The sequence below is a fragment of the Microplitis mediator genome, chromosome 10 (assembly GCF_029852145.1).
Source record: "Microplitis mediator isolate UGA2020A chromosome 10, iyMicMedi2.1, whole genome shotgun sequence".
In the NCBI taxonomy this organism is placed as follows: Eukaryota; Metazoa; Arthropoda; class Insecta; order Hymenoptera; family Braconidae; genus Microplitis; species Microplitis mediator.
In genome coordinates, this window is record NC_079978.1 from 4,797,722 (window position 1) to 4,821,100 (window position 23,379).

The following is a 23,379-nucleotide window of genomic DNA, read 5'->3' on the forward strand; positions in this document are numbered from 1 at the left end:
AGTGGCTTTTCAAAGACCCCGTATTTGCACACTCGGTCGTGTGTCATGTTGTATATCTCCTACGCATCCTACTTGCTGGTACACTTTATTTCAACCACGTGCTCTTTTTACTTATTTATTATTATTTTTATTCACACTAACCCGTAAATCCTCAGATCTAATTAATTAACTTCTGTAGAATCTTAAATTTTCACGGTCCTAAAGTTAGCCGACGTCTAATAATTTTTGGATTGTTTATAAACGTTATAATTAAGAAAAAAAATATTTTGAAAAATTGCACCCATAGTTTATTTAATTTTCTACATGTGCAAATTTTTAGTTTTTTTTTCTTCAAATTTAATTGTTAAAAAAAAATCCAAAAATTTTTTATTGTCTGCTAACTTCAGGATCATAAATTTTCACGATACTAAAGTTAGCCGACGTCTAATAATTTTTGGATTTCTTTTAAGCCATAAATTATAGAAAAAAAAATATTTCAAAAAATTGCGCCTGTAGTTTTTTAAATTTTCTACATGTGGTTATTTTTAGTTTTTTTTTTCTTCAAATTTAATTGTTCAAAAAAAAAATCAAAAAATTTTTAATTATTTTCTAACTTTAGGATCGCAAATTTTCACGATACTAAAGTTAGCCGACGTCTAATAATTTTGTGATTTTTTTAAAAACGTTATATTTAAGAAAAAAAATATTTTGAAAAATTGTACCTATAGTTTTTTAAATTTTCTACATGTGCATATTTTCATTTTTTTTTTTTCTAAATTGAATTGTGGGAAAAAAAAATTGAAAATTGTCTGCTAACTTCAGGATCATAAATTTTCAAAAATAAAATCAGTAAATAAATTATGATCCTGAAATTAGCACACAATTATAAATTTTAAACAAACTAAAAAAATGCACATGTAGAAAATTTAAAAAACTGAACTAACTAATTTAAACAAGTGCAATTTTTTAACTATTTTATTTTTTTACAATTTATCGTTTTTAAAAAAATTCAAAAATAATTAGACGTCGGCTAACTTCAGTATCATAATAAATTATCGCTTCTAATTATTATCATTAATCTATTCAACTGAGTCATTGAATTTTTTTGACCTTGACCAAGTCCTTGTTAATTTTTTCTATTCATTGTCTCTAATAAATTCTAACAAAATAAATAAATAGACAAATAACTGTTTATAAAAATACTTTTAAATGAAAAATAAAAAATAATTTGAGTAATTGCTTTTTGAATTTCAATTCTTTTAATTCGACGGTAAGTAAATAATTTGAATGAAAGCATTAAAAATAAAAATGTCGTTACTTTAGATGTAAATAAATAGTGTATGATATTATTAAGTGGGATTACCAATAAGAGATGGCGTAGTATTTATAAACGGGTGGTAGTAATGTATTAGTTTAGATAATGAGATGAAGAAGCTAGAAGAGGAGAAGGCGGAGAAGAAAGAGGCTGAATTCTATTGTGTGAAACTCACGAAGATAGAGGGAACATAATGAAACTAACTGGCTCTGGCTTGGTCAATTAACGGCATAATATTTTATGTGTCCTCGTCTCCTGTTCGCTATCGCTAATACAAAATAATCTACGATAGTGTTACAAGGAAATCCTGAACTGTGATTTCCAGAGCAACATCAACAGACCCGGATATGCGTGACTGACATACGGATCTTGTAAAATTACCATTTATATTTTAAAATGTATCATTAATTCATACATACTCACTACAAATAATTATTTATAACATTTTTATAAATATTATTTTAAATAGATCCGTCTTTAATTATTATCGTGTTTTCCGGCTCACAGTTCGTGACTCATGACTTGACTGCTTTAATTGTCATCTGTCAAATTAAATATTCAAATTGTTTTACTCAACTTTACTGTTTCAGTGATTAAAGTCCATCTTAGTCAGACAGAATATTAAAAATTTCTTTTTAATTTTCATCGTAATATTATTTCTGAATTTAAAACAATTAGCCCGGGTCAAAAAAATAACTTGATTTTGATTTTTTTGACTTCCCGTACGAAAAAAGTATATATCCGGGAAATATACAGGCAGAATTGAATATATGTCTCATATATGCGGCATATATTCAGATTTGCCCGAATATACACGGATATATACTTTTTGCGTACGGGTTATTGGACTTGCTTTTGATTTAATTAACTTGATTTTGAGTGCTATAATTTTTTTGACTCTTTTAACTTAATTTTGGCTCCAATTATTTTTTTCAAATTTAATATGACTTTTTTAACTTAAAAATTTAAGAGAGTGAAATAGGTGATTTTCAAATGAACCGCTTTCATAGATAAATATCCAAATCATTAAATAAAATATTTCATTCGATGCGTAAAGTTATTATTTATCGAATGAAATTCTTCTCGTTCGGAAATTCCAGTTTATATCTGAGAATGGCTCATTTTAAATTTCCATTTGCTAATGTAAGTGCAACACGGACCGTTTCGTTTGTTCACATGTGTGTGATAAAGAGAATAGATGGCATATCCTCTTAAGTCAACTAAGTCGAATTAAAGTCACGTTCACTTGGATTTGACTTAAGTCAACTAAGCCAAATCCAAGAGAACGTGACTTTAATTTGACTTAGTTCGCGTAAATCGGTACGTAAATCATTCGTCAGTAAGTGAGATAATTTTTAACTTTTTTTCAACAAATTTTACCGTAGTCTACTGTAAATTTTATTCCGTTTTTGGTAAATTTTATGAAGACTACCACGAAATAAATAAATTTTTTCGTAATTTTTATTTCAAAAATGGTAATAAATAAAAGCGCCGTATTATGTCCCACGATTACAGTGAATTTAACGGTAATTTTTAAAAAAAATTTCTTTCCGTGTAGTTGACTCAAATTTAAGTCATTAAAGTCAAATCCAAGACAACGTGACTTTAATTTGACTTAATTGTCGTAAATCGGTACTAAGTAAGACAACAGTCAAAACCAAATGTGTTTTCATATCTTAAAATATGTTTTTTATTTATTCAAAAAAAGAATGAAACTTGACTTGCTTTTGTCTCGCTTTATTTTCAATTTTCAAAATTACGCCAAAATCAAGTTACTTTTTTGACCCGGGAATATTTAAACGCTGTGATGATTATGTTTTAATTATGTTTGTGTGCAGATATGTAAAGACTTATGTATGTAAAAAATAAATGACTATGCCCTCTAAACATGAATTAGTGAAAATAAGTGAATATTCACTAATTCCGAGTGCAAGCCGAACCACTAATTTCAAAAAGTGGTTCGGTTGGCACTCAGAATTAGTGAATATTCACCTATTTCACTTATTCATGTTTAGAGAGTGTCGACGGGAATAAATGAAACAATAAAATAATTATCGGTATGTTTTGAACGTTATTATAAAGCGATGAGGGTGTAAAAAGATAAATCTGTAAACTGTAGATGAGCGTAGTTGTGTAGTGTGATATTACGACGGTGGGCAAGTGTAAACGCGTTTGACGACGCCGGGCGTCCTGGCCACCCTACTAGGTACGTCATAAATTTTAGTGAGGTTGCGCGGCGGCACGTTTTAACGGCGTACACCAGCATAGGTAGGTCGAATTGTGAGTGAGAGAGGAGCGCAAGTGGAGTTGAAGGAACGACGAAGCGAACTAAACCTCCTCTGGATCGACTCATACGAGTTTAACGTTCAGTTTCTACCGAGCTTCGTTCGCTCGAGTGTCTATCCAACGTCAAACTTGCTTACTTCCGTTCTTATCAACCCTCTGAGTAAGTTCCTCGTGTTTTTATCTTTACATAAAAATTTTCCAACAATCATTTATCATTTACATAAAATTTTAACACTTTAATTATCAAATTTACGTTCATCGCTCGACGATAAGTTTTATTCGGAAAAATCAAATTTCGCTTGAGATAAAATTATTTATACTGACATTAACTCAATTTACTTTACTTGATTGAGTTTCTACACTCCGACTTACATTAGAAGATTTGTTATTTTTTTTTTTTCGTTGAATGAAATTATTTGAAGGATGGTAGAAAAAATAAGTTTTTTTATTGGTTTTGACTTTTATAAATATCAAATAATTAGTTTATTTTTTTTTCTTACAATTTTTTTTTATGACCTTCAAGCCAAGTGACCTCGTGGCACTTGGAGCGATGGCCAAATAAATCTAATGAACCATTAGGGATATTTATTAAGCAACTATTATATTGTTATGTTGTGTCGTGTGCGAGCGCAATCCCGTCCACTAACCAAGAAAATTAATTTCAATTGTGGATGATGATAAATAAAAAACTCGTGGGTGATTTATTATAATCATTATTGTTATTATTATTCTAACAACAACAATTATTCATGGTTCCTCGTAATCAACATGAGTGACACATTCCACTTACTAAGCCCGCGCTAATTTTTCATAACATTTTATCATAATTATTTTTTACTTTTGAATTTATATTCAAAAGCGAATTCGTTTTTAATTTTATTCAAGCCCACAATTTAAATTCTCCATTTATGTTAGATAATTAAAAACGAGAAAAAAAATTGAAACACTTTTTAATTCATGAAAAAAAATCTGAGCGTTAATTGAATTGAAAATGAAGTGAAATAAAATTTGAATTTTTTTTTATTTGAATTTTTTTTTAGTCTGAAGTAGGAAAATAATTTCGAGATGAATAATAAATTTTATAAGCGAATTATCTTGAGGGATTTTTACCGTCGGCGAGTTTAATGAGTCATTTTTCTAAGCCGTGTTTTATTTTTTATTTTTATTATCATTTATTTTCTCTGCACTGTAAAACGTTTGCAGAGTAAACATGGAGTAAATCCGGAGTGAATGCAGAGGATTGTTTATTTATTTAATCTCTTGGGAGTGAAATTTACTCCGAAGGGAATTTATTTTGATATTAACTCCGAACCGGAGTGAATTCAGATTTAAATAAAATCCAGATCACTCCGAAATCACTCATCTAAAAAAACAAACTCCCTATTTACTCCGTATACGAAGTGATTTTTTTTTAAACTCCGAAACTCCAAGTGAATCCGGATTGAAATAAAATCCGTAATTACTCCGAATTTTTTACAGTGTAGTAAACAATTTACGTCACTACTCATATATTCAACGGTATAAATAATTAATCCGAGTCACCCCCATTTTTTTATATTTTCACGCCCTTGCGTCCAAAAAAAAATATATAATCAATACGCCATCAATCTTTCATAGCCTCACTCTGTATTGATGAATTTAAGCATGACGACAGAATGAATAAAGAATTCTAAATTAAATACCGGAGATATGAAAAATAAATATTTATTTATAAATAAATAATGAGCAAAATGGAAAATATACTTTTATTTTAAATAAACTCACTGCTACGGGATATTAATAAATCATTGTTTCCAATTGAAATAATTGAACTATATAAATTTAAAATGTTCATGTATACATATTAAAACATTGATTTTCAGTGAAAACCCTAGGCGTCTACGGCACTAGTTCAACCACCTCAATGCTCTAGAATAGCTGACTATTACTTATTTAAAAGTTACTCTCGGTTTATATTTTAGACAATCACATGTCATAAATTTTTATTATTAAATCATTACTGTGTATTTAAGTCTTAATCGATAGCACTTTACATGGCTTTTTTTTATTAAGGTCACTCTGGTTTCAAAGTCAAACTTTTTCAATTATGAATTAATTTTTTTTTAGAGTTTGTTCTGAATTGTCAATTTATTTTATTTTTGGGTCGAACGAACTTTAGAGGAAAATTTTAAAAAATAAATGATTTCGGGGGTAAAGATTTTTTTTTTAGTCAACTTGTAGCCTTGAAAATCGTCACTGATGGAGGTTCTTCTAGAACGAATAGGTTTCTAATTCGATAATGTTCTCAATGAGTGTCGTTATTGCAGATACTGGACTCGATGATTTAAATTAAAAAGTAACATCATTAAGGGCGTATGAAAAATTATCGGAAATTGTCATTCTATTAGTAATTTTTTTTTTATTTAAAAGTTTGAGAAATTTAGGATTTTATTATGATTAAGATTTTTATCGGAACTAATTTTGACCAAAATGAGCTGGAAAAATTTAAAAGAGATTGTTACGTAAAAAGTATTTTTCATAGAAGAAAAACTTGAAATTTAATACTTTGTTTTGTCAAGTGTAAGCCCTGTAATTTACATGAAAACGGATATTTCACAATAATTTTCTTTCCATTCGAGTCAAATCGGCTTTTACAATAAATAGTCTTGCAGTCTTATGGAAAATCTTTATAGGCTTTGACAGCTGCCTCACTGAAAAATTCGTATCGGATTTTCTGAAAAATTTCATCTCAAATTTTTAAAAAATGATGAAAAGAATACTTCTTTTTTTTTTTAATTCGAAAACGAGAACTATTTTTCCGCTATTATGCAAATAATTTTCGTAAATATTTGACTGTTGATCAGCCAACAATAAAATTACTGGAAAATTGGTTAAAGTTTACATATTTCATTATTTTTCTGAATAAAGAATTTCATAAAAAATTTAGGGAATTTAAATTTTAATTAAATTATTTTCATTTTAACTGAAAATTAATATCGTTACTGATACACGCTGAAAAAAAACTGGTAATACTTGCCATATTAACGAAGTAACTATTCCCATCTTTACATTTTAATGATTTTCATTCTTTTATGTTAACTTTTCCTATTGGAGATGGTAACTATTCTTATTCATGATGGTAATCATTACTATCTTAGAAGGTAAATTAAAAAAATTTTTCAGATCCCGTGTAAAAAAAATTTTCGTTCATAATGAATTAAGATCTGAATTTCATGACGAAACTCAGATCGTGACACAAATATAACTTTCATCATGAATTTACGTCTTTGAATTGGACTTGGAATGACTTCGATTGAAACTTAACTGATTTTTTTACTGAATTAAATCTTTTGTCAAATTTATCGATTCAGAAATTACCAATAAACTTCTTCTATCAAGCACTTAATTTACGCAAATCAGTTTAGATTGTAAAATTAATTTAGTGAATGAACTTTGGATCATTTGGATTTAAATTTTACTGTCATAACTTTGACGTGATTAAAGTTGATGATACAAATTCATGATGAAAGTCATATTTGTATCACGATCTGAGTCTCGAGATGAAATTTATGTATAAAGTCATTATGAACAATCATTTTTTTACACGGGATATAAGAAATATTACTATATAGATGGTAACTATTATTATGGGAGATGGTAACTATTCTTATTCGCGATGGTAATCATTACTATCTCAGAAGGCAAAATTTAAAAATTTTTCAGGCATAAGAAATATTATTATCTGAATGGTAACTATTACTACCCGGGTCAAAAATAAAACTTGATTTAGAGTTGGTTTACCAAGTCGAAATTTGGAGCCGTTTTTCACACGACAAACTCGACTTTTTTTACGGAGGTATGAAATATATTAAGTTTTCGCCTTGATTTAGACTTAACTGGCTTACTTAGTCACGATTTAAGACGAAAAAGTTGCAATCAAGTCGAAATTGACTTGATTTAGACTTATTCGACTTAAATTTTAAGACGAAAAAGTTAAGATCAAGTCGAAATTGACTTGGTTTAGACTTATTCGACTTAGAATGTAAGGCGAAAAAGTCTAAATCGAGTCGAAACTGACTTGATGTAGACTTATTCGGCTTAAATTATAAGTCGAAAGAGTCAGAACTAAGGTGAAATAATTTTTATATATTAAGGCGAAAGTAAGGCGAATAAATGACTTTTTTTTTACTTGGTTTAGCAAGTCAGAAGTAATGTGAATGACTATCGTGCTCAAAGTAAAGGCGAACAAGTTGAAACTAAGATGAAAAAAGTTCAAAAAGTTGAAAAAAATTAAATTTAAGTCGAAAAAGTCGAGATCTTATCAAAAAATCGTCGGCAAATCGATAACTTCAAAAGAAAATAAGGCGAAGCGAGCCTAAATCAAGTTTTATTTTTGACCCGGGTATCGGCAATAGTAAATATTACTATACGAGAAACGAATAGTTAACATAAAAGCATGATAATGATTATCACATACAGGTGGTAATCATTCCCTATTGCACACGGAAAAAACGAATTTCGTCCTGATAACAAAAGACGGGACAACGAAAGATTTTGTTATAATAACAAACATGATTAGCTTACGGTAACAAACCAATTTGTTATAGTAACAAATGAATTTGTGTCGTAATCAAGAAGTTGATTTGTTATAAGAACACATGATGTTTATTATAATAATATCGTCGTATTTTAAAGCCGGCATTTGCTACCATAAGTGGACGGATTTTTGCAATAAAGTCTTAACTAACCTTATAAGTTAAGACGTTATTGCAAAAATCCGTCCTAGTAATCTTAGCTTATGATTACAAAAATTTTTGTTACAAATTCATTCTGTTACTTTAACAAATCAGTTTTTTTATTGGAACACACCAGTTTTGTTACAGTTACAAACCATTGCTTAGCCCAACGAAGAATTTGCAAGCATTACAAAAACATTGTAATCCCAACGAATGCTTCGTTATCCGTATATTAAGGCAAAATTTTGTTACCGTAAGTTATCTTATCTTGTGTACAAAAAATTTTTTTCCGTGCAAGATAGTGATAGTAAGCATTTTTTTCTCAGCGTATAATACTAATTAATTTCTCCGTTAATATTTTCGAGTAGAAAAAAAACATTGCAGCTTAAAAATTTAATACCACTAACAGCTTTAATAATCAGATGTAGCCCAATTTGCGCTATAACTACAACCATAATAACCATATTGTAAAACACAACAGAGTGAAGATATAAACGCTACTACAGTTAGTATCTGATGATGACATTGCCAACAGCATTACTACCATGATTATTATTATCATCATTTATATATATATATATATATAGTTGGGTTTATAGTGCATCAGTGTAGATATGATGTGAACCCAGCGCATCCTATGTTGCCAGGGAATCAATCTCTTTGAATGATTTGCACTTGTGTGCGTCACCATAAATGCTCCATTAATTAATCCATTCTACCTAAACAATAGCGAATAATATCTAAATGGTTATATAACAATACTAAGACTAATAATCCCATTGTAACACAAAGAACCTTATAATTTATCTACTTCACTAAAACCTGCTACCATCGAAATAATTGCAATTAGAGTGATTGCTCGCGAAATCCTGCAAGCTCACTTATTTTTTTACCTTTTAACGACCAAGGACTTGGCAAATTTTAAAATAGACTGTTGCTATGTACATAAAGATAAAACAATAAAAAATCTACCGCTTACCTAAAAATATATATTTTTTCGTCATTTAATTATTCTCTTTTATGGACTCTCTTTTATTCTACTGTACATTTAATACGATTAATGCAAATTCGTTGGAAGTACTAGTAATTTAATAATCCGTTATTTTAGTTTCTTTTTTTTTTGTTATTTTTTCTTTAAAAAAATTGTCGACCAAAGAATAGCGATTGCGTAATTTGAATAAAGATTCCATCAACTTATTGCCGACGAGTTTTTTTTACTTTAAAATTCATGGGTAAAAAAAAAGCTAATAATTGATTAATTAATTATTAAATTAATAATCAGTTTATTGCTACAGGGGCAGTTGGTTAATAATTAATATATTGGTTAATTAATAAAATTTATGATATTACAGGTTATAAATTGTAATTAAAAAGTAAACAAATTTCTTTTTATTAAAAATAATTAAATAATTTAAACGAATAAACTTTAAAGTATACTAATTATTTTATAAATTTAACTGAGTAAATAAATTACATAGAAATAAGTATGCAGAGAAATGCACTTGTAAAATACGTATGTCAAAAAAAAAGACAAAGTTTATTCAGAAAAGTTGTTAATTAAAACAATCCGTACGGTTTGTTAGCTTATTTAAATTATCTCTGTTTGAATTTAGCTTGTTTAAATTAATGAACATCATTATAAAAAAAGTAACTATATATACACATATTATTTTGAAAAGGAAAAGGAAAATTTCATTTCAGATATTGCGTTATAATTTTAGCTAACGTTTTATACAACTTGATTTCCCGGTAATTTTAATATCACCGCAGTTATAAGCAAGAAAACTTTTTTTTTTTTTCAACCGGGCTTTCGTTACAGTTTCATTCTATTGCACATCGTACTTTTTATATTCGATGCTCTTTCATGACTTTCCTTACATTTATTTATTTTTTTTTTTATCTTTATATTTTTTAGTATTTTTATTTTTCTCAATCCTTTTGATCTTCCGCAATATCCTGTAGATGCGAGAGGATACCATCATCAATACACGACTGATACCAAATCATATATATATACAATCTATATATTTCCTATCAACGTGGGTATTCGCAGTCAAATTGAATTTCACTTCACCACGTTCGTCCTCATAAATAAAAAAAAAGAAGAAACTACACAATCGTTTTATTTTTTTTCTATTTTTCATTTCATAAAAAAACATCCATTTGATTTTTATTAATTTTTTTTTTTTATACAAAATTGTTTGTTCATCAACATTAAGTAGATTTATTTTTGAGATTATAATTTTTGACCTTAAAAAACATTCACAAGTGTAAAGTTACTTTTTAATTAATGGAAAATGAAGAAAAAAAATATAAATAGAAATAAAGTCTCTTAAAAATGTCTAATGACGTAGTGACACTCATTATAAGAAACTAGAGATGCTATAAAATAATACCTCATTCTCTTGTTATTGTATCTTTTATCACCACCATTACCACTCAACACCTTTTATTTCAACTTTTAAAAAATACATCTTGTGTATTGTAAATTTTACTTGGCATTGTTATCACTAGTAACAGCCTTTTTCTAGTCGATCATTTACTCTACAGCAATATTCAATTACTTCTATTGTATCTTTGCAATATAAAGATACAGGTGTCATATAATAGTGCTAGTTAATATATATATTTATATATATATACAGAGAAAATTTTGCAAAATGGGAACACTATATATATAAAATTAATTTTTTTTTAAATGATATTTTTAAAGAACGATTGTTTCTATAAAAGTTTTTCTATTCTATATTTTGCCCGATTTTATTTTTATATATATTCATGTATATGATATGTGTAAATATAATTTGTACAATTTTTCTTTTTATCGCGACATATGTCAATGTTTGTCAAAATAAACAGATTCAATAAATTTGAATTTGAATAAATAATTTTTCAAGATAGCTCAGGATTTCTTAAATTTTAATATTCATGAATACAGTTACATTTTACAGTGATAGCAATCTAGGTATTTCAGAAGACCGCCAGAATTAAAAAATTCAAGAACTACCCCAATATCTATAAAATAAATTATTAGGGGAGGAGGGGGCAAAGTGGGCCCCTCAAAGTTTTCTATACGCCACTAAATTCGGACGGATCATAAGCTTATCGTAATCTCTTATATAATGAGGGCTAAAATAGATTACCAAAACTGTTCATTAAATATAATTTATTAAAAAAATTAAAGATAACAAAATTACGTTTTAAAGTTAGATAGCAGCAGACTATTAAAATGACTTTTATGTTATTAAAATACAATTGTTTTATAGTTATTTGCAAATATCACACGTGTAAAGAATAAAAAATATCAAATCCGAAATTTTTTGGAGGGTCCACTTTGCCCCTAATTTTCGATTTTTCAATTTTAATGGACACAGTATAATGAAGTGAAAAAAAGGATCAAGGGTCTAAAAAGAAGTAAACGTGTAAAAAAAATGAATGATATTATAATTATTTTCCTTAAGGGTCCACTTTGCCCCCCTTCTCCCCTATAACTTTACACGGAAAAAAATAGGTACTGAAACAGAACTAAATCCTGTTGCTGCAACAAGATTTATCCTGCGGAAACAACAGGAAAACGGTTACTGTAACATAAAAATCTTGTTGCTTCCACAGGATCTTGTCCTCTTGCAGCGCCTATTTTTTTTCTATGTGACTAATTATTCCCTTTATATTAAAATAAAAAAAAACCGTGATCAATAATTTATTAAAATGACTAAATATCAATATAAATTAATTAACGATAATTAAAAAAGAATTTTCGTAGGAACATTATTTTAATTAAAATTCAACGACTACGAAGTTTTCATCTCTTACAAATAATTTATTCATTACTAAGATTTCATATACATTTTAATTAACTTTCTTAATCATCGTTTACTTTTTGTTTTCATAAATTTTAATTTTACTTAAAAAGTAATCTCTCCTTAGAAATAAATTGTACATGTAACGTATACTTAAACTTTTACACGATATTTCTTCTTATCATTGAGAATGGGTTTGATATAAATATGAAGAGAGAAGTAGACTTGAAGCAAGTCATAGTCACTGAGTAGACTCTTTTGTATTGTAAGAATACCCGAATACCAAGCAAAGCAAAGTATAAAGAAAAGTAAAGTAGATGAAACATCTGTATATATCTATAAATAATTTTTTTTTATTTTCTGCATTACAACAAATAAAAGTCCAAGGACAGTATCCTCGAGTTCATTTCTTTGACATGTGCGTCACCTTGTCATTGTCATTCGTATTCAAATAGTTATATATGTAGTAAAGTTGAGAAGCAGAAATTTAAGTTAAGAAACAAGTGACTTTGTGACCTCATTTAAATTATATTTCTTACTTTTTAAAATTTAATTTTAATTACTTTTAAAATACATTTTAGTTTCCCACAATTCCATATACATTTTAGTGTTGAAGTACCGAATAAAATAAATGTCTTTCAAATTTTAAACTGAATTTAAATAAAAGTCTATATAAAAGATAATTAAACATTGAAAGGAAAAAGATTATATTTATATGAAGGATATTAACGTCAAATAAAAAGAAGATCAAAGCAAAGTATACCGAGAAAAATAATCTTCAGTTGCAAGTAAATATGTTATTGATGTAGTATAGAGCAATGAAGGATTTTATTGAATAAATTTAAATTTTATTTATTTATTTTATTTATTTGGAAATATATGCCAAGGCAAATGCCGAATGGCAAGGTGTATACAAAAATATTTTACATAACATAGTATCACGTTTCGGTGAACAATAAATCATATACATAATTAAAGATTTAATAATTATTTGATAATCAAACAACTAAAATGTTTTAGATTATAAAAGAACAATTTGATATGTTTGACTTTAATTTGTTATAACCAGCACAGTTTGAAAGAAACGTTTAAAAGATAATAAGAGTTAACGATCTTTTAGCTCTAGTTCAAGCAAATCCCTGGTGGAAATTTTTAGAAATTTTTTCTGAAAAACTCAGTTCTAAAGTTCTAAAGACTTTTTCAGAGTTATTCAAAGAAAAGTCCGAAAAATTTCCACCAGGGATATTAAAACATTTTATTTTTGAAGCCTTCTACTCTCTAAACATGAATAAATGAAAATAAGTGACTATTCCAAGTGCAAACCGAACCACTAATTTCAAAAAGTGGTTCGGTTGGCACTCAGAATTAGTTAATATTCACTTATTTCACTTATTCATGTTTAGAGAGTAAGCTCTGCGAATTTAGGACTTCAGTTGGCAGATTTTTCCACCGACGGATAACTGATACAACAAAAGAATGTTCATAGCTGATTGTGGCAAAATTTGGTATCGAAGGTGACATTATTTTGTTTTTCGGCTATTCTATCTGACCATCTAATGCTTGGATCTTCTTCGATGAACATCTCCCTCACGTATTTCGGCTGTCCTGAGTCGAGTAACTTGTAGAAGTAACAGGCTAGGAAGTACAATCTTCGTGACTTTATATGCAACCAGTTTAATGAACGCCGGAACGGCGTGATGTGTTCATCGCGTTTGCTGTTATAAACAAATTTAATAGCGTTGTTCATTTAACCAAGTAAAAATTTAAAAAATATACATTTGGCGCTAAAAAATTTTTACTCAATTGAATTTAAATATTCATTAAGTAAATGCATATACTTGAATCTAATTTTTTTTGGAGTAAGACGTTTAGTTTTAATCTGGTTCTTTGCTTTAATAAAGATATTGTTTAATTAATTATGATTTTGGTAAAGTTGAAAAATATTTGAATCATTTTTTGACAGTTTGATTTTTTTTTTTAAATATTTTTGAATTTATATTAAATAATTAAAGATGCTTAAGCTTTAATTCATCTGTGCAATTAATTTACTCATTATTACTGAGACAGGTTGTAGTGAATAATTATTGGTATCAAAGAAATTGATATCCATGATCATATATTTTCGTTAATTAAAATACTGAATTGAGCTGTTGTCTATTAGTCTAATGATTTCAGGTCAAGCAGTGCACTTATGCTTACACTTTTTAATAAGTAGAAATTACAATCAATTATCAAAATGAAAATAATTATTAATTAATACCGATAGTGATGTGGGGTAAGACGGGGCCGTTTAAAAATCTTCTACCAAAAATTGATCGTTACGGAAGTTGTGACTTTTTCCGTAAGACTGTTACGTTCTGACGCTGATCAGCTGTGCGATTAAGCGCGGGCTTTTTAAAATGTGTATTTTCGAAACAATATGACGTGGTCTCAATTTATATTTCCTGATTTTTTTTCTTAATAACAGGACTTTACTTCTGTTCAAATATTTATTTTTAAAAAAATGTTCATTAAAACTAAAACAAATAAATATTTTTTACATCAACATGAAATTTTTATTATTTGATTATCAAAATAGTTTATTCAGAGAAACTAATGATCGGGTTGCGTGTTAGCGTCTCAGTGGATTTATCAGCCAACAAGAATCGCACAAGACTAAGATAAAGATTTCTGGCGAATTAGACTAGTAAACTAGCATGAGTAGAACTAGTAGAATAGTAGACAAAACGTACGTTGGGTTTACTTTGAGAAATAGAAAATACCCGATTGTTCTCGTTGATTGTGTTAAAATATTACGACATCGTTGGCTTAATAATTCACAAGACTTTTCTTGGAAACTTTAATTTATTACTATCACTATTACTATTATTATCAATGAAATTTAATCCGTTTAATCTTACTGTCTAATTTATTTTTACTTAAATGTCACGTGCACATGTAGAAACAAAATTATTTTTATAATAATTTCCAGTGTTCGGAACTTTGAAATTTTAAATTTGAGGCAGTGAAGAATTCAGAGTAAAATTTAAAAAAATTCCAAAAATCAAATAAATTTTGAATTTTAATTGTTGCAATCTTAACTATGTAACTTCCGTTTTCTACAGTTTTTATTCTTTACATGTTTTACATTCCATAGTTTTTAGGTTATGTTGCAAGCAATTTAAAGTCCCTATTTTCTGTGGGTAAATATTTTTCTATATATTTCTAACAAACTACTCTAAACTTTGTCGGACTATGGTTTCCTGGTCATCATTTTCTTTTTCCATTCCATATATCTCATTATTAGCTATTGTTCCCATTTCTGTTTCCATATTTTTTTTGCAATCACGAAGTGTCTCTAGTGAGCGAGATTGCAGATAGGTGGCGAATATATGGAATGAATCCCACAGGTCAATGCATCATATCAACTTGTGAAAAATAATTCATTTGCTCTCTATGGGATTCGAATCTGAGCCCGGCCAGTACTTGAGTTTGAAGTCAAGAGTGTTATCTACTCGACCACAAGTACTGGTTTCAAAAAATCAAACATTTTTATCTTCATAATTTTCAAAAATTTTTCTCTTTCCACAAAATTATAGCGATTATTAATTTTGACGTTTGTAGAAAAAAAAGTGTACACTTGAAAACAAGTAAAAATTTTTACAAATATTTAAGAAATTAAATTTGAAATAAAATGTTTATTTTTAAATTCTCTAAAGTTTTACTCAAAGTTCTACACTATTTTTAATTTAAAAGTTTCGCATCGCGAATGCTATTGGAATTTTTTTTATATGTTGACTTGCGTCACATGTGAAAAAAAAATGCATGTCTAAGTTTATTTATGAGGTAACTTTTTTTTTATGTTAATGAATAAATGGAAAGAAAAGAAAATTACAAGATAATGTACTTATATGTTTAGTTAACCAGAGAATTTAACAGGATGTCGGAAGAGCAGAAGCCGAGCTATAAGTTAATTTACTTCAATTCTCGAGGAAGAGCTGAGCACATTCGTTACATTTTTGCACACGCCGGTGTAGATTACATCGATGAACGAGTCCCGAAGGAACGTTGGCCAGAAGTCAAGAGATGTAAGATCTTATTTTATCCTAAATAAATACAAACTGACACTTTTAATTTCATGCTTGTATAAATCCTTGACAGCTTTAACATCCGACCGGAAAGTGCAATAAATAATTTTTTTTTAGTTCGCTTCAAGTTTCGGTATTAAAAAATTCTTAAACTTTTAAAACTTTTTTTCATACTCAAGTTAAATAAAAAAAAAAATTTCTTCCGCTTGAGTTTTAGGGAGCTAAAGTTTTCTTTTTTCACTTGAGAGCTTAAAAGATTTTTTATTAAAAATATCAGGGCCGGAAATTTTTTTTTAATTTCAAGGAACTTGATTTTTCTATTTAAATTCAAAACCAGTTCAATTTTATTTTACATTTTGTTCAAGAGTAAATAGAAAATTTATTATGCAAATTTATCACTTGAATTTTATTGCACTTTTTTATTATTTAAATTTTTATAGTAATTTTTATTTTTTTTTATTTTACTACTCTGATATAAATTTTTTTACTCGAGATTAAAGATTTAAAAAAATCTCCACAAGAGTATTATGGAAAAATGCCACTGAAGCTTTGAAATAAAAAGCTACTTAGTATTTGCAGGAAATTTTTTTTTTTACACGTGGGTTTATAAAAAAAGGAAAATTTTTTTTTAATCTTCACAAAACAGGAAAAAAATAGTTTGTCTATTTATAATAAGTGACATTGTGGTGTAGCAATGCCGTATGGAATGCTGCCGGTGCTGGAGATTGACGGAAAACCAATAGCCCAAAGCAATGCAGTGGGAAGATTTCTCGCCCGTAAATACGGACTTGCAGGTCAAAACGAGTGGGAGTCAATGCTTTGCGATGTACTCGTTGATACTCTTGGGGATCTTAAGTTAGGTAATTAGCCTAAAAATCAATACACCACCCGTATATAAATACTCTAAGCTAAAAATATAACACTATCAAATTTTATCCTCATCAATAAATTTTATCATTATTAGTTTTATTTTTATTCACATACTAAAATGTTTGCGAGACTTTTTTTTTTAAATGACTTGGTATTAAAAGCTCACACAAAAAATAATAAATCTCGTTTATAAAATTATTATAAAACTAGCAGTTGTGAGGTCACTTTTTACCTCAAAAGCTTAACAGGAAAAAATAATTTAAAGTAATGACCTGTGTAGATTTATGCAGACGAAGATCAAAAGGTCAAATTATCAAATTATAATTTTAAATTTTACATCTAAAAGAGCTTTCGAAATGCAATAAAGAAAAATTTTTATACTGTTAATTTAAACGAGATCTACTACGTGAGTCTCTCAATCGATTTAAGGAAGTCAATTTAGATGTTGATTTAAAATTTTTGAAAATTACAGTTTATATACTTTGACCTAGTTCATAATAAATTATTTTTTTCTACGGGTCTATAGCCGAAACACGATAAAAGTAATTAGTGATTGGGGATATTTTGGTCAAGGATATATTGACCGGCTGCTATCCAAGCGTAAAATACAACCGTATTTTTAATAGAATCTATACTATCTTCAAAAATTATATATCCACTTGAAATTTTTACAATCGTTCCAAGTTTTTTTTTTATTTAATTTAACTGTCGATATTTATTCGAAATGCCAATAGATGATTAATAGTTTTGACCGAAATATCTCTTTGTTAATTACTTTTTATTAATTAAAACTCGTTACAATATACTGTAAAAAATTGGGAGTGAATTCGGAGTATTGATGGATTTTATTTAAATCCGAATCGGAGTTTCAATATAAAAAAATCGGATCGAAACCAATAACTTCCTTTTTTTGAAAATTTTCAATTTTCATGGCGGGAATTTAAAAAAACTTCCTTTCGGAGTGAATTTTACTCTAAGGGGAGTAAATAAATACAAAGTCGTCGGGTCCGTATTCACTCCAAATTTGATGTTTGTTCACTCCGCTAATTTTTTACAGAATAATTGCACGCCTCGAAAGCGAAGCGGAGAGGTTGTGCTTTATAACCGACCTGTCAAGGTCACACGATTTTTAATTTATTTTCAAAATTTACGCTCGTATTCTATAGAACAAAAAAAAAACTATAATTGAAATTCCATAATTGTTTTATTAAATTCACAAATATGATTTTGGTATTCAGAATTTAATTGGATTTTAAATTTTATGTACGAGCTTTGACAAAAAGTTTTAAACAGTCGTTAAAATTTAAAATAAAATGTTCCCATAACTGATCCCAAGTATTACAATAATTGTATAATATCCCTACTGTCAAACTTTTCACTTAAATTTTAACGATTGTTTAAAACTTTCCCTCAAAAGTGAAGTTTACGTGCTCTGTAAAAAAAAAAAAAAAAACTCGCTGGCATTCCAAATGGCGATAAATTTTTAAACAAAAATTCTTTAACTTTTAAAATTAATAACTGAGTTGCAATCATTAATAATTACAGTAATTTTGAACATAAATTTTTCCGGGCATTTATTTGACTTTATAGTGATAGAAAAATATATATGAATGCTAATAAATATTATTCAACAGTTATATTTCAGTATAGAACAGAAGAAGATTTTATAAAAAAAGAAGAAAAGAAGGTCAAGCTTCTTAAAGAGACAATACCTTTTTATCTCAACAAGTTTGAGCAAACAATTGTTGAAAATGGCGGGTTCGCCGTTGGCTCAACAGTAAGTTGAATAAAATATAATAATTTATAACATACATTTGAAGAAATTTTTGATATATTCAAAATTGAATTTAAAAACTTTAGACCACATGGGCCGACTTTGTTTTGGCAGTTGCTCTGGAGAATTTTGAGCAAATATTTGGCGTAGCAGCATTGGATAATTACCCAGGTCTTCGTGGATTAAAACAACGAGTTCACGAAATTCCGGAGATCGTTGAGTGGCTTGCGAAGCGACCACAAACTGACTTTTAAAGTAAACGCTCGTCTGAAGTACGAGTACAGGAAACAACACAACTCAAATTAACAAGTCAATATTCCAAAGAGCCAAGTGCTGTATTTTATTTTTATTTATATGCAAGTACTTGGCTCAAATATACCCATTTATTTTTATTAAATTAATTATATCATCAAATAGACGTACAAATTTCAATATATACGTACTTATTTAGTATTAAAAAATTTATTTATTTAACAAGGGGTCGTCAGATATTTTTGGCTGAGTTTTTCCTGAAAACAAAATCTCCAAATACAAACTACAGACCGCACATTGATGTAGTACTGTCTAATTTAGCGAAGTGCGCTTTAATTTTTTTATAATATTCGTTTGTTGAGGGCAAAAACTCAGCCACAGTTTCGGACTACTGTATAACTGCAAGAAAGATAATATTGTTCGCCCTCTTGGGTGTGAGAGAGAAAAAAGTAAGACCGCCTGTTAATTAAATAAAATAAAATGAAATACGTAAACCTCAGTAACTTTGGCTTCGTCAGGGTAATTTTGACTTCTCTCAAAAGTATGTTAGGTCGAATTAAGCGTCTTTTGATTTTGAACCGTCTGTTGATTACGCGTACAATAAATTATTTGTCGTATTTAAATATTATTTTGTAAGCGGACAATCCTGTAAAAGAAAATCAGCTCCGAAAATGTTGAACATTTTCAGGGCAAACTCAGGTGTACATTTTTTTTACTCATTTTTTTCTAGTCATTTTAAAATATTAAATTTTCTTATTCGTCAATCGCTTGAGTTGGGGTTTTGTAAATTCTAATAGTACAATTTGTCACTTATTAATTTTATACATATATATTTATTTATGGGAAAAAGAAAATTCAATTATTGGCACGTGGCCACATAGGGATGATAGCCAATAAAGAAAAAGAAATTAATTATCACTATTATATATGTGTATGACGTAGACACATCCTGAAATTAGACATTTCATGAACTGTCTATACATTTCACGAACTGCAGACAGATCGTGTAATGATCATTGCGTTACACCAAGTGTCTAAAATTTTTAGGAATTTCATGAAGTGCATCAGGGCCTTAGACATTTCGTGAAATGTCTAATGGCGGTATCGCTGATTGTGTAATGTCTTGCAGCATGAACCTGTGTGAGTTCTTGAGCGCGAAATATGACTTGTTTGAAAATATTACACAATCGGCAATACCGCCATTAGACATTTCACGAACTGTCTAAGTAACAGACATTTCATGTAATTCTACAACATTACACGATCTGTCTAAGGCCCTGTTGCATTTCATTAAATGCCTAAAAATTTTACACAGTAAGAAAGGATTAAAAATCAAAACCCACCGTGTGTAAAATGAACGTTTTACACTTATTTATATGTTACCTTAACATGTTGTGTGTTAAAAAAAGTTAGACACGTAAACCTTAAAAAATAAAAATTTTCCAAGATTTCTTTTGTGATGGTCGACATTATTGTTAACATATTTTGTGTGTTGATTTGACGGTAACATATAAAAAGTGTTACTTTCGAATAAAATAACATTTTTGTGTGTCAAAAAATCAATCGATTGCGACAGTTCAAACAAGATAAGATCAAATTCAACACTCAGAATTTTAACAGACGTTTTTTTTACACTTTGACGATTCGTTTTTTACTGCACAGCTGAAAATTTTGTGTTTTTGTGTATAAACAATCAATGGTTAAATATTTTGTGTTAATTATTTGACACCATCAAGTGTAAATTTAACTAAAATTGAATGTGTTATCTGATCTCAACAAGTTTTAAGTCTGTGTTATTGTTTGACACAAGTACAATGTGTTAAATTAACACAAAAAATTTAGTGGACCGTTTGGAACATGTGATTTGTGTTAAATTTAACACAAATTTTTCAACTGTGTAGACACTTCGTATAACGGAATGATCGTTACACGATCTGTCTGCAGTCCATAAAATGTCTAATTTCGCGATGTGTCTACGACATATATATAAATATATATAAAAAATAAATAAACATATATAAAAATATATATACACAAAAAAAGAATTTGGTGGAAGAAATTTTTTCCCGCCCAAGAAAATTTTTGGTTTCAATTAAAAATGCAAAAAATTTCTTGCGCCAAAAAAATATTTTTTTTTGTGTACATATATAATTAATTATATATATATAATTAATTATATATATACTTGGAGTGTATATGTTTGAGTGTATAGATGTTACTATTATTGATGTTGAAATGTGTAAGCGTTGCATTGTTGTAATTTAATTAATTAATTAATTAATTAATTAATTAAATGATTAACAAAAAAGGGTAATACAATAAATAATAATTAAAAAAATATTTATGATTAATGTGCAAACGTTAACGAATTAACAAATTGAATGCATTTAATAAATTAAATTATTTTGATTGCTCATGTAACAATTGACTATTGATTAGTCATTTGTAAATTAATATTTATTTTTAAAACTGAAAAATTGACAGAGTAAAAAGTAATATGATTGCTTACTGTAATTAGAAAGTGTTGTTTCAAAATATTTATTTATTTATCAAATTAAAAGTAAAAGTCAATCACTGTCATGCAACTGCTAAGAAATTCGATATTATAAGTGTGAATTTTAATTGTTTGTTAAGTTTCATAATGAATGAAATAATAATAATAATAATTAATAAAAAATGAAATAGTTGGCTCTAGAAAAAAAAAAATAAATGTCAATGTATCATATCATTACTATTGTATACGAGTAAACCAAAGAAAAACGATAAATGTTATTGTAATGTTTTGATTTGCTTGAAAAAAAAAATAATAATAAAATATAATAATGATATTTATTCTAACAAATATGAGTGTTTATTAATATCATGTATTTTTATCAGTATTGAGTAAAAATGATTATTCTAGAGTGGAAAACCCACCGACTGTTGGCAAGTACTCAGGACGAGATCAGTCGGACCGGGTGTAAAAATAGTTATGAAAATTTTCTATAAAATTTTGTTGTCTTTCTATGAAATTTTGTTTCTGATCGTTCACATGGCAGTGCCACAATTCTACTCACAACTACTCTACTCGAGGGAAGCACAGTAGGATCTCGTTATTAGACTATTAGTTTCTCTCTCAAACTATCGCGATACGTGGTTTATAAAAAAGACAGAATGATAGTCTTATAACGAGGTCCAACTGTAGCTACAGTCGAAATCCATTATCTCGGAACTTCCCCTCAATCTTGACTCCCACTACGAGCTACGCTGCCTCCCACCCGATGCTATACATTTGTATGTGTCTTTATATGGTTATATTTGCACCATACATGTATATGTAAGAGCGCATGCAGTATAGTGATCTTTTTAAGGGAGAAAGGGCATCCGTTAACTAGGAAATTCTAAGAAATTTCCGCTTCTTAGTAGATTAATGTCCGAGTTAATGGAATTCGACTGTACAACTCTACTCACTCACAACTTTACTCAGCCTCAACTCTATTCACAGTTTTTTTTACTGAGGTTTAACTCTACTCAGGTATATCTTTACTCAGCTACAACTCTACTCACGTTTTTTTTTTACTGAGGTTTAACTCTACTCAGTTATGTCTTTACTCAGCTTCAACTCTACTCACAAAGAATTGCTATTTTATTGATAGGCTAAAATACGTGAGTAGAGTTGTAGCTGAATAAAGATAAAACTGAATAGAGTTAAACCACAGTAAAAAAAAAACGTGAGTAGAGTTGTAGCTGAGTAAAGATATACCTGAGTAGAGTTAAACCTCAGTAAAAAAAACTGTGAGTAAATTTGTAGCTGAGTAAAGATATACCTGAGTAGAGTTAAACCTCAGTAAAAAAAACTGTGGGTAAAGTTGTAGCTGAGTAAAGATATAACTGAGTAGATTTAAACCAGAGTAAAAAAAACTGAGTAGAATGGAGGCTCAGTAAAGTTGTGAATGAGTAAAGTTGTAGCTACTTCTGTTGAGTAGAGATGTTGTGAGTAAAATTGTAACACTGCCGTTCACATTAAGTTTGGTAGAAAAAATTTAAAGTTTCAAAAATGCATTCACGTAGATCTCAAATAAAAGGTTTGCAAACTTATAAAAATTAAAAAATTGTCAGCTTAAAATTCCAATAAATTAAAAAATAAATCCAAAGAATATGAGAAACAGTTTAACTGGAACCAAATAATTATTTTAAATCTTATCATCATTATTATTTTTTTTTATTATTTATTTTTAAATCACTTTAATCGTAATACGTTTTTTATATCATAGAATTTTATCTTACGTTTATTAATTATAATTTAATTACAAGTATTATCAACTAGCATCTATGCGGATTA

General features: G+C 28.2%; 1 protein-coding gene across 1 annotated transcript; it reads left to right on the forward strand.

The window, feature by feature from the left end:
* The first annotated feature begins 3,577 nt into the window (after window positions 1–3,577).
* Window positions 3,578–22,524, forward strand: LOC130676448 (glutathione S-transferase-like). Its single transcript, XM_057482656.1, has 5 exons — window positions 3,578–3,740; window positions 15,994–16,162; window positions 16,855–17,022; window positions 18,667–18,809; window positions 18,893–22,524. The coding sequence occupies exons 2-5, from the start codon at window positions 16,015–16,017 to the stop codon at window positions 19,058–19,060; spliced, it is 627 nt and encodes a 208-aa protein (XP_057338639.1). The 5' UTR covers window positions 3,578–3,740; window positions 15,994–16,014; the 3' UTR covers window positions 19,061–22,524.
* The last annotated feature ends 855 nt before the right edge of the window (window positions 22,525–23,379 follow it).